The sequence below is a fragment of the Oncorhynchus clarkii genome, chromosome 22 (assembly GCF_045791955.1).
Source record: "Oncorhynchus clarkii lewisi isolate Uvic-CL-2024 chromosome 22, UVic_Ocla_1.0, whole genome shotgun sequence".
NCBI classification, from domain to species: Eukaryota; Metazoa; Chordata; class Actinopteri; order Salmoniformes; family Salmonidae; genus Oncorhynchus; species Oncorhynchus clarkii.
In genome coordinates, this window is record NC_092168.1 from 26,899,228 (window position 1) to 26,912,367 (window position 13,140).

The 13,140-nt window shown below is 40.0% G+C and overlaps 1 protein-coding gene across 1 annotated transcript in view; it reads right to left on the reverse strand.

The window, feature by feature from the left end:
- The window catches only part of LOC139380694 (anosmin-1-like), a 54,017-nt gene extending 41,182 nt beyond the window's left edge, over positions 1-12,835 (reverse strand). Inside the window, exons 1-2 of the mRNA XM_071123629.1 lie at positions 12,557-12,835; positions 5,836-5,883 (exon numbers count right to left, since the gene is read on the reverse strand). Coding sequence (XP_070979730.1) covers positions 5,836-5,883; positions 12,557-12,751 — 243 coding nt within the window. The 5' untranslated portion in view covers positions 12,752-12,835. The remainder of the gene's footprint in view (positions 1-5,835; positions 5,884-12,556) is intronic.
- Positions 12,836-13,140: the final 305 nt, after the last annotated feature.

Consider the following 13,140-nt stretch of genomic DNA (forward strand, 5'->3'; position numbering starts at 1 on the left):
CTGCTAAGGGATGTTAGACTAAAGATTAATGGATTACTTTTGTTCATCTCAAATCCATCTCCCTGGTCAACAAGTGTACATGGCATTATATCTTCATTTCAAAGCATGATTTTCTTCTTAAATCAAAAATACACTTTGATCATACACCAAATTTTTTAAACTGGATATTGGAGAAACGGGTTGAAAACTGGTTATATTCCAACATCTCTCCAGACAAGTGTAACCGAGCGCAGCACACGTGTGGGTAATGAAGTACATTGCTTATTTGCAAACTGGCATTTAACAGTCTCAAGTCAATCCTAGCATTTGATTTGGAGCATGGATCACACCCTTTGGGAAATCAGCCCTGTTAAATGTCAGTCATACTCTGCATGTGGAAAGCTTTTTGGCTGACACACACATTCTTAGCACAAGGAGCAGGAAAAGAGAGAACGCCCTGTAGTTTGAAAAGTTTTGATGAGTACCTTATCCAAATCTCTCAAGTGGGAAGCTATCAAAGCAGAGTAGACTAAATGACAATAGCTCATACAAATGCTGCCTACACTCTGCTCTATCCTCCTGGTGTCCCCTAGCTGAATAGGGGCTGGCCTGGTGTTACGGCATGCTAATGACTGCCCGCCACCTCTCCCTGCCCCGGCAAGCGGGAAGACGGGTTAATCACCATGACAAAGGGGGCTGCTCGGAGTTAGGAGGCAATGGGAGTGACTCCGGCCGTTCCCCCGTCTAAGATGTAAACTGGGAGGCTTTGATTTCCTAAACCGCTGACAGACGGAGAGTCATAGCATCTTTGTCTAAATAATTAACCAGTCTTTACCACACATTGTTCACAAAGGGACCCCCACTATGGACTTGGATGGAAAGAACACCGGTCCAGGGAGGGGGAGGACTTTTTAGCCACTGCTTTTGTCCATCTGTTTGACTGTGAGCTGTTCATGAAGTGAGGAGAAGCTAATCAGAATCCGTAGAGCCATCCAAACAGAGGCACTGTACGACATGGGCCATTTGTAGTGATTGTTTGAGCTGACACAATGGCCCCTGTGCTTTGAGAGGCTCAGAGAGAGACTCTGTAAACACTGTGTGCTGTGTGCGCGCATGTATGCTCATCAAACAAGACAGAACTTTAGGGTTCTAGTCCTTGTTTGAATAACCAAACTCCTATTTGCTCAGTTCTAAAATATACCAGAGGGATACAGGTCTCATCAACAAATTGGAGTTCAGTATTATGATGGTGAACTTTGAATATTACTTTGTAAGATGCTACATCATGTTCACACTCCAATAAATCATGTCTGAAAGTACAAACTGATTTGTAACACCACGCGCACACACACAGACAGAGGGTAAATGAGTGCAAAGTCACATGCTTGTCAAGAGAACAAGAGGTCCATTAAAGAATCTCTGGCATTTTCAGAGATTCAGCCATGTAGCCGGTTGATTATGAAAACAGTATGCTGTACATTGACTTGCAGCCAGCAAAAGCCTTTTCAAACATAAAACTCATGATGAATGACAAGGGAATGGCTGGTGCCAAGAAACGATGTTGGCCATCACTATGGAAAGGAAAGAAACAAGTTGAGCTGCATTAAAGTGAAAACAATGGAGGCTCTACTTTAAAAAATACATATCATTTAAAACACCCCGACAAGGTCATTACAAATTACCTCAAAACGTAATCTTCTGGAGCACAGAAATATTAACTTTGAACATACTTTAGTCATTTAGCAGCTCCTACTTATAAGCATGTGTAAATGTCATACTGTACAGTATAATGTACTATGCATATGATCACATATGTAGGTATCCACACACATACATACTGTACCAGTCAAAAGTTTGGACATACCTACTCATTCAAGGGTTTTTCTTTATTTGTACTATTTTCTGCATGAATTATGTTGTAAACACAGAAATGCTCAAATATATTGTATATTTGAGATTCTTCCATTGCCTTGACAGCTTCATGCTCTTGGTATTCTCTCATGAGGTAGTCACCTGGAATGCATTTCAATGTGTGCCTTGTAAAAGTTAATTTGCGGAATTTCTTTCGTTCTTAATGTGTTTGAGCCAATCAGTTGCGTTGTGACAAGGTAGGGGTGATATACAGAAAATAGCCATATTTGGTAAAAGACCAAGTTCATATTTTGGCAAGAACAGCTCAAATAAGCAAAGAGAAATGACAGTCCATCATTACTTTAAGACATGAAGGTCAGTCAATAAGGAAAATTAAGAAACTTTCAAAGTTCTTGACAAGTGCAGTCGCAAAAACCATCAAGCACTATGATAAAACTGGCTCTTATGAGGACCGACAGAGGAAAGGAAAACCCAGATTTACCTCTGCTGCAGAGGATAAATTCATTAGAGTTAACTGCACCTCAGATTGCAGCCCAAATAAATGATTCACAGAGTTCCAGTAACAGACATATCTCATCATCAACTGTTCAGAGGAGACTGCGTGAATCAGGCCTTCATGGTCGAATTGCTGCAAAGAAACCTCTACTAAAGGACACCAATAATAAGAAGAAATTTGCTTGGGCCAAGAAACACGAGCAATGGGCTAATGCCGGTGGAAATCTGTCCTTTGGTCTGAGTCCAAATTTGTGATTTTTGGTTCCAACCGCCATGTCTTTGCGAGACACAGAGTAGGTGAATGGATGATCTCCGCATGTGTGGTTCCCACTGTGAAGCATGGAGGTGGTGGTTTGGTGGTGCTTTGCTGGTGACTCAGTGATTTATTTAGAATTCAAGGCACACTTAACCAGCATGGCTACCACAGCATTCAGCAGCGATACGGCATTCCCATCTGGTTTATGCTTAGTGGGACTATCACCTCCAGGATGTGTAAGGGCTATTTGACCAAGGAGAGTGATGGAGTGCTGCATCAGATGACCTGACCTACACAATTACCCGACCTCAACCCAGTTGAGATGGTTATGGAGGAGTTGGACCGCGGATTGAAGGAAAAGCTTCCAACATTCCTCATGAAGCTGGTTGAGAGAACAAGAGTGTGCAAAGCTGTCATCAAGTCAAAGGGTGGCTACTTATAAATATATTTTGATTTGTTTAACACTTTTTTGGTTACTACATGATTCCATAGTTTTGATGTCTTTACTATTATTCTACAATGTAGAAAATAGTAAAAATAAAAACCCTGGAATGAGTAGGTGTCCAAACTTTTGACTGGTACTGCGCACACACATGGACCTGAAAAACTGACGTTCCCCAAACCTTTTTCAATTAATCACAATCCACATGGATTTGATTTAAATATCAAAGGAATATAGAAATATTTAGATCTCAAATAAAAGGGGATGGTTTGCATGTGGGCGTGAATACAAGAAGTTGATTGTAATGAATCTTCATAACAAATGAAATACTGCGAAGTCAGTAAAGAGTGTTCAGCAGTTCCACATTTCACTGTTTCATATTGTCCATGTAGTCATTAATATAAAAAAGGGGAGCCCAAATTAGTGTTGGGCAATATTACGATAGTATCGTTTATCGAGGATGATTGACAGCCATCGTTGATGGCGATGACGTCGTGATGCGACAGACGATACCTTAACCTATTTCAACTTGACTGCTGGCGCACAGTAATGAGCCGAGTTAAGAAGCGCACAGCACAGCACTGCACGGATGACAATCTGAATAAACTGCATATATTCCTATTTGCTACAGACTATTACAATAAATGTGTTATATTTACAGAATGCAAAAGAACAATGTAGACAGACCTTAGAGTTTTACCAAAGCAGCACAGAATGTCCGGTAAGAAAATGTGTTTTCGTTTTTTCCCTCTCGAATGATCTGGGTCAAAAGCCGAAGTTCCTTTTTACAGCAGACGCTCTGGTGTCTTAATGTTATAGAAGCCCAATGTTCTATTCTCTCTCAATTTGATATCAATATGACTATTAAGACACTTTCTCAGTTTAATGCATACTGGATTTCCCCCGCCACACTATTTCATGATCAAACAGTGATTGAATCTAATGGAGTTCTAGGCTATTTAAGGAAGTTTAAGTTGTTTATGAATAACCTAAAACCATGGTAGTCCTAAACTAAGGTAATATTGAGGGAGATGGAACAACCAATAGCAATGAGCAAGATAGAAAAAAACTAATTATATATTTGAACAAACCTTACAGTACAAGACAGAAATGCATGCGAGGCCAGACAAAATCCCTCCTTGTCGTTGCAAACCAAACAGCCAAATGCCTTATCCTACTAATGGAAATATCATAAAAGCATTAAGACAAATTCAAATTATGAAGAGTATTTCCCAAACATTCCAATAAAGTGTTTAATGTCCTAAAGCTGCAGCTTTTAAAATGGGAACAATTATGAAAGTCAGAGTCTATGCTATTCTCAATCACAGCTTTATTTTGAATGACATATTTCAGGCCACAAGAAGTCAAATTGAGCAAACAATGTCAAGACGGAAAAATCGAATGAGAAGTCAAAAGAGCTGTGACCTGAAAGAAACGATACGTAGCCTATCGGCATATTATTCTAGCAATATGCTACATACAACACATAGTACCCCAGGCCTAATAAGATATGGAACTGGTATTATCATTATCCAGTTCTGGGAACAACAGAGTTGCTTGCTCTGCACCCTATGATGATTGACAGTGTGTTACTCACTCTGCGCTTTGGCACACACAGACAGGCCTAGGCTACCCATATTATTTTGTTGTTTTTAAATCTAAAGTTGCTATAGCCCAACCCTAGACAAATCCTCATTAACAAATCATTGAACACTGATTGGGCCCAAATGTTCAGCATACAGGCTCTAACAAATAAACTGGGTGTCCTTGGACATTTCCAAATATATGATTTATAATAAAACCTCAATAAAACAGTGTAAGAAACACAAACAATGACTCAAGAGTCATTGTTTTCTCTCCCCGTGCTGCATGAACAAGCCATATGAGTAAGTAGTCAGTACAGACAAGGATGAGATCCAATTTGTCATCGCCTCCGCAACAGCACGCTTCCCATAAGCTATTAAGACAACGTTTTTATAAATGCAAAGGAAAACACGGGAGAGATGAAAAACAAAACAGAGACACGCTCTCGCGAAAGAGAAAACTGTAAGCATCCGTAGAAGTGTGAATGACAACACTCTATTTACATCCTGGGTGGAATTTAGTTCTCCGACGATGACATCATCAGGACCAACGTGTAGGCTGGTTGCTGCTGTCCTGGTTGATATGAACAGAAGAGTCTTTGACAGAGATAGGGTATCAGTTACTGTCCCAAATGGCACCCTATTTGCAGTACCCTAATCTTGGCCAGAGTCACAAGCTGAAAGGTAGTCCACTATTTTGTGAATAGGGTTCAAAGTTGCCCCATGTCTTTGATCCCCACTGTTGTGTCATCATCATCATCATCCTCCCTCCTGGTTGTCCTCCCAGAATGCCCTGGGCTGAGCCTGTCCTCAGTATACTGTCTACTCAGTGGGCTCAGCACCACAGTGAAGGGCTTGTCAACAGCTCCCAGAGAAGCTGAGAGAACGTGTCAGCACCATCCTTTCAGAGGACCTGTCAACACCATCTTTGTACCAACTGTCTTTGGGACAGGGCACGAAAAACCAAACAAGACCTTCAGGAAACTACTGTAATTCTAATGAACAGGGGTTTAGTGGTGTCAGAGACGGGTGGTGGAATCTCAATAACCCTAGAAGAACTTGACTGATGAAAAGGTGAAGTGTGTTCACGTAACGGCTATCATGGTTTGAAATTGTTCACCTAAAACTTCTATCAAGTTTGGGTATAAACTTGCTTTATAAGTTTGTTATTTTATTTAAAGCACATGCAGTCAATACTTGTTACATACCTTTGAGCACTGTTTGTGATTCTGACACCAAACCAAGGATCCATTATTCTGTAATGAAAATAAAGAGCAGATTATGAGTTACAATTTTCAATTCAAGAATGATCAATTAAATGCTAAACACATAATTCAGTCCAGTACAGTAGCTATTCACACAATAATTCATAAGAACATCAAAAACAGAAAGAATGCTCTGAATCAGTTTCACCACAAAACTTAATTTCTTTATTTAGAAGCCATGGGAAATGTATCAAAACTCAGTTGAATCTTTGAACGGAGTAATACACCCCCATGTGTAACCTAAGGAAGCAAGGTCAGAGAGGGGTGGGGGCAGATCTCTGGTCAGTTTCAGTGTCGTTCAGCAGAGCACTGTGACCTCAACTCTTATCAGCCTGCGTTTGATCTCACAACAGACATCCCAGAGGTCACTCACACAGGAACTGATGTCAGCACTCTTGTGTAGACTGCAGACACCTCCAATTCCCCCTAATTGCTGTGGAAGTGCCACCTTCTGGGTTCCATGAAGCCAAACATTTGGTCCTAATTGTGCCGGCTAAAGAGAGTGTCTCCCTGTCATCTTGAGAAGTTCCAATGGGCTAAATGCCTGGCTCAAGTGTCCATTTCCTGAGCTCCAAGAAACCACAAGGCTATTATCTTCAATTATGGTTTCACTTGGACATTAAATGTAACATAAATGATCGCACAGACAAATTGACCAGTTGATTAATTCGCTGGTGGGGGTAATTCCATAGTAACAGAATGATGCCGATTCCCAGATTTTTCACTTTAAAGTGTATGCTAAAAAAAGTTAACAATGATTTTGTTTGATATACATTTTAAAGTGAAAAATCTGAGTCTCAGCATCATTTTGTTACCATGGAATTTCCCTGAACTCAAGGTTCTAGGTATGAAGGCTTGGGTGCAAGTGTTTCATTGATTCACTCAAATCCCCATTGAAGTTTGTCTGCCATTATGAATAGTTGTGAAATTCCAAATGTAGAGAAAGGAAACCTTCTCATTAAAGGCGATGACTCTAAATGACCATTACCAGACATATGTTAAAAATGAAAGGTCACCGTTATACATGAATCCGTGCTTTGTTCCTTACAATAAGACACTGCACCAGGAATGACTGACTAGCCAAACCTTAAGGGTCTGTGAACCAGAAAGTCTGCATAAGTTCAATGTCAAGTTCAAAGTATTCTCAAACAATGTAATCCAGAGGAAATTCCCAGTGAGACCTCGGGAAAGAACTTCTCGTTAAAGGATTTCATTTGCCATCCAGTACCAGTGTGTGTTAGGTGTCAAGGATAATGGTCAGCCAGTTTAAAAAGCACCCCATGGTGCGTCGGGAAGTCTAGAGCAGAAGCTTAACAGCAACGGTAACAGAGTGACAGTGAGACGCTGATTTTTCCATTTTAAATGTGTATGTCAAAAAAAAAACAATGATTGCAAAGTTAAGCAAAACAATTTCCACTGATTTCCATTTGACAGAAATACATTCACTTGAAGAACAATGCAGATAGAAAGTTTGGTAACAAAGTAAAACTGAAGGAGATTTGCCCTACCGTGGAATTGCCCTACTGCTAATTGTAATAACATCATAAAGAAATCCACGTTACTAATGAATAGGATGCAAGCGTGACAAATCTCATAATTCTACTAAACAAAGACCAAATTAATAGACGGAAATGTAGGTAACAAATAGACATGTTTTACCTATAGCTTACATTTCATAGTCAGCCCTAGTTTGGAACAGGAAAACCTGAAGAATTCACCTTAAAAAGGCAGGCTGCAGCAGGAAATGAAACTTTTTCTTCTGTAGTACTATATGTACTGTATTTTAATTGAAATGTTGTGCTCTATAACATGATGAATGTACATGTGTAATAACATGACGTACATCTAAAAAACATGTACATTTATTACATGGTAATACAAATCTAATGGCACTAAATATATCCAAAAAAGATCAATCAAACATGTCAAAATAATATATCAGTGCCACTGACTCTGTAAATAAAACCCTGGCAATCACTCAAGATCATTTATACACATTGACATGACTCCAGCCTGCTCCTAAATCACAGGCACAGTTTTTTTTACACATTTTCTTGCCCATCCGTCAGTGGCAACAGAAAGAGATCTGTGGAGGGGCTAATTTTGCTCAGTGACAGCATCTCTGCAGCACCGGCAGGGCTCTGTGGGATGTTGCCCCAGCTGTCCAGGCCTGACCTCAACATGTCATGGACCAATGGGGAATAATTATAGGTCAGGACTTCATCCCAACGACTCAGTGGCATTCCTCAGCAGTTTCAATATGATGCAGTGCTGCCGAGGAACTATTTAAGACTCCGGAGAGCCAAATAGTTGCTCTGTGTGTCTGAACGCAGAGGTGAACTCACAGCTTTCTCTGTGTCACTGGTAAAGTCATGTAAACACAGATTCACCCCAGAGATGTATTCTGGCTTGTGCCAGCTGAGAAGGCAGAGCAGGTGACCAGGGCCATGTTGTATTTCTAGACATCTGAGGAACATAGACAAAAAGCCTGCTCTGCGTTTGAGTACAGCATTCCTTCTTTTGAAAACAGCTATACATTTTGTTTCCCATCCATCTCTGATTTGTGGTGCCATCTCTGTTCAGTGTTCACTTTCTGAATCCATTTGATCCCTCATCAACTATCGTGTCGCTGACATTACATCACGTGTAATGTGCTGATGAGTGCTGTTGAGCGATGAATGTCCTGCTTTTTTAAGTTCAGCACTTCCGCACAGAAATTACAATAGGTCACTTATAAAAATTAAAAATAAAAATTAATTATACATCACTGACATTGGTAAAAGCCCTGACAAAAATCTGTTTGGATCAAAACATTGTCAACCAATAAAATATGTGTAGCACATAAGGGATGTGCAGACCATCTTTTTTTATATTATGGACTTTCTTTAATGGCCAAGCACCCCATGCAAAGTGTTTGATTTCATAGGCAATTGGAAGCCCAGGTAGAGACAGCTCAAAGAGCTGGCAACCTCTCTATATGTCTATCAACAACCCAGAAGCCTCTCCGGACCAAAATAACTAAGCAACCCTTCAGGTTCCCCTGTTGACTGGTCAAATAGCTGTGGGCTCTAAGCAAATAAATCAGGGAATTGACATGCATGGATTGTGACAGTGAGGTTCCTCAGTCATATTCTTCAGCATCAAGGTTAATATGAAAGTGAATGTTGTATCAAATTGAAATGGTGAAGACGTTGAGCCTGTATCCCGTTAGGAATGTGTAATGTTTGTCTGAGGAGGCACTAGAGGGTGTAGCAGGCAGTAGCACTCACTGGGAGCCGAGATTTACAGACATGACGGTCGTGGTTTAAAAGCTTTTACAGAGAGGTGAGGCCAAGCTACACAGAGCCCTATTCATCCCCTGTCTTCACTAATGAAAAAGTCCACACATGAGACGAGCAATGGCTGTGGTTTGATTCCACCCCAACTTATTTAATATCAAAAGACAAAAACAAGGGGATACGGAAAAACTACTTTCCCATGTTTTTCTTTCCTTCGCTATGAACACAGGTCTCACAAGTGCAATACTTTAACTTTCAGCACCCCCGCTCACTGGGAATGAATGACCAAATTTAAAATGTTATATTTTTATGACTTAAAATGTAATAACAAGACCACATGGACACACCTTGTTTTTTGGTTTCATGGGTAGTCATAAATAATCCACTACAAGACTGATGCTTTCAGAATGCATTAGTGAACAGAGGTCCCAGTTCACTCCTAATATTTTAAATGTCCAGTGACCATATTTATAACAGGGTGTTCCCCTCGCTCTGTCTATTGTACCAGGGTGACAAGTCCCCCATATATGAAGGAAATGTTCAATAAATACATCTGTATTTTGGAAGTACTTCTACATTTATAAATCCTAAATTGCCATAAATCCAAAGCCCAAAAGGTCATGCCTTTTTCCAACTCTGTATCTGTTCCTGCTGAGCTCAGTAACTCATCACTGACAATTATCTTTGGATCCTGATTCGGCCAAGTTCAAAGGAGGACTTGTGGGAGTTTACAGCTTCAACTGCTAAATTGTTTTATTTCAATATGCAAAAAAGTTATGTATAACTTCTACAAAGGACAATATAAAAAACGTACACCCCCTTAAACTTTTTCACATTATGCTTCCTTCATTTTTTCTAATAAGGGATTCAATTTGATTTTTTCATACAGATCTACATAACCTAACTCTGAGATAGGGTTTTATTTTTTATGGGGGAGGATTAAACACATTTTAATGCAAAATACACCAGAGTTTCTTTCAAAGAGGTGTTGAATGTTCCTGACCGATCAAGTCTCAGTCAGACTTAAATCTGCTTTAAAAAAAAAGAAAAAAGAATCAAACACACGGTTTAAATATCACTGTCCATCGATGATCCCCATACAAATGTACTGCGTCTGTGCAATTTTGACAAAAACGATGGATATATGATGCCCTAAGTTGGTAAAATATTGATACAAATTATTCCCAGCTATAATGGCTACCAAAGGTGCTTCCACCAAGCATTAACTCAGGGGGGTGGAGACTTATCCAATTATGATATTTCAGGGGAGGTGTTTCTTAATTTGTAACATTTTCAAAAAACTTTCTTTCACTTCGAAAATTTGTTGTAGGTTGTGTAGAATTTTTTAAATACAATTAAGTCAGTAAACTTTTTTTTTTTTTACGTTTCTATAGGCGTATTGCTGAAAGGGTCTATTTCCATGAAACTGGAAACGTTGTGTGTCTTGGAGTCCTTATAAAGTATTACATTAATCCTAAGCATGAATGATTTCTGAGTTGAATTAAGAGGTCTGCAGTCTCAATCATGGTAGAGGTTGGAGGCAAGCCCCCGCCTAGCTGGGCCTGCTCTGTAATGAGATCTGTCAGAGGAAGCAGATCCACCTGTAGGTCGCAGCACGTTGAGCGCTGACTGGGCAGGCTCCAGTGTTATGGCAACAGTACATTAGAGCTTATCACATTTAGCCAAAGTGGGCCTCTGCGTTTAGCAGGAAGGTGACCTCACTGGGGATAGCATCAGTGGGCCAGTGTCCCCGCTATGAGGTGTGATGCTGGCATTTGGTGGCAAGGGTTAGGGCCATGGGCTAGAGCAGGGGGAGGCATGTTTTTCCAGCTGACCAGACCTCCCATTTCCACATGAAAGAGCCTGCTGAGAACACAATACATTTAACAGTACTCAGCGTATCAACAACAATTGGCTTCTATTCTTGGAGCTCCAAGCATGCTCAACCAGTCCCTTATCACGGAGCAAAAATGCACCTCTCTTTTATAAACACATCCTCCTAATTTCCTGCCCTCTGAACACAACAGAGGTTGAATACAACTTCTGGGGCTCAGCAGTGAATTATCAGACAATTAACCCATTATAATTGCAGGGGAGTTAATACATTTCATCTCAATCTCTAAGACTTTTCAGTCAAATAGTGATTGATTATAGGCCTCCATATTAAGAACATGGGCAGTGCCGAGAAGTTGTTGAAATTATCTTCAAATTCATTTCGGTGAACTTCACTAGACTAAATTGTATAATAAAGAATCTGAAATAAAATATATCAATGCTTCCTAACATAAAACCAACTAATATAAAGAGAGAAGACAGGAGAGGGAGACAAAGCACTCAATGATAGTTAATAACAGTTGACGAGCTCTCCCAACATTGATTCCAAAACACACAGCAATCAGTAATTAAATAGAATAGAGAGTATAAGCCCAGACTTCATCCTGCAAATGTTCTTAAGTAAAAACTAAAAACTGAGTGCAGATAGGAGGTGAAAGACAGTTGGGGGAAGAAAAGGATCTTTTGACTGTGTCCTTGGAGAGAACAATGTGTCTAGTGGAGGGTGAAAAACAACTTCTGACACCACATACCAAATCACCCAATTAAAAGGTTAATTCCACAGCAAATCACTTCTTCCAACTCAAATTCTAGAAGAGCATCGAAACATGCTTGGTGGTCATCTTCGGTATGCATAATCATATTGTGACCTATTTTCTGGGTTATTGTGGGTGCTAATTGTGAGGTAATTGAATATATGGGGTGAAAAATAAAACTGGCCCATTTTGATAGAGGGCTATAAACAAATCAGATCAAACATCTAAGCACAACATTCTTAAGACTCAAAATCAGCCCTCATATTTCTTACTATATAGAATTAATGAACCAGTTTGACAAAAAAGGTTTTCACATGCACAAAACAGCAAGGCTATAATGTCCTTCCACTATAATAATAATAATAATAATAATAATAATAATAATAATAATAATGCCCACAATACAGTATGTACACAATATGCATCAATTTTGCAGCTCTGGAAAGCAAAACCAATAGACTCCAAGTCCAATAGGGTCATCAGCTGCCACTGTTTTAGTCACTGTGTGACAAGTGAAGTCCAACAAAACTATCAGTAGGCTATTCTGTCAGAGAAGAGGCCAAATTGTTTACATTTCAGAACCATTTAATTTATGCCTTGTTTAATTTGTAATGTGACAGAGGCATTCATGTCCAATAGCCTATTCATCAACTCATCCATATGGGGTGACACACACACACACACACACACACACACACACACACACACACACACACACACACACACACACACACTTTTATTTTGAGGGGGACACATGAAGCGTAAAAGTTGGACAGACTGTGAGCAACACGCTCCTACCTGGGAGTGCTTGAAAAAAGCAGAGATGCGAGTGATATGCAGGCTGAGACATCTCGAGGCGCATCTTGCTCGGTAAATGCTAGTAGTGAAGAACGAGTCATCCTGCCTGGTCCTCGCAGCGAAGGTTCCATGGGTCGACAACACTGTAATCCATAGACACAGGGTCACACATACAGTTAAGCTCCTGGGCAACATTGTCCGACGACGGGTGCTGCTTTTTATGCGTTCACTGATCGGGCTACACTGCGTGTTGACTCGGCTGTAGAAACTAAAGAAACTTCAATTATACACTGGGGAGGAGTCAGAACCGCGTGCGCTTTGTGATTGGCGGATACCGTGGTGATTGGCAAATACTGCGAGTGCCTTGCAGCAGGTAGAGGTTATGGACTCACTATCAAGCATTTTCAAATATGAATTCTATTTGAGTAGATGGTTGAATGATTTTGTGCTGAAAATCAATTAAGACAATTGTTATGAATAACATTTATATTCAATGTCACCTCAAATGTATTGGAAATATATTGATTATTTGAACTGTCTCTACCTGCATGTACCAGTGGGTAACCTGTCAGGTGTGAAATGGG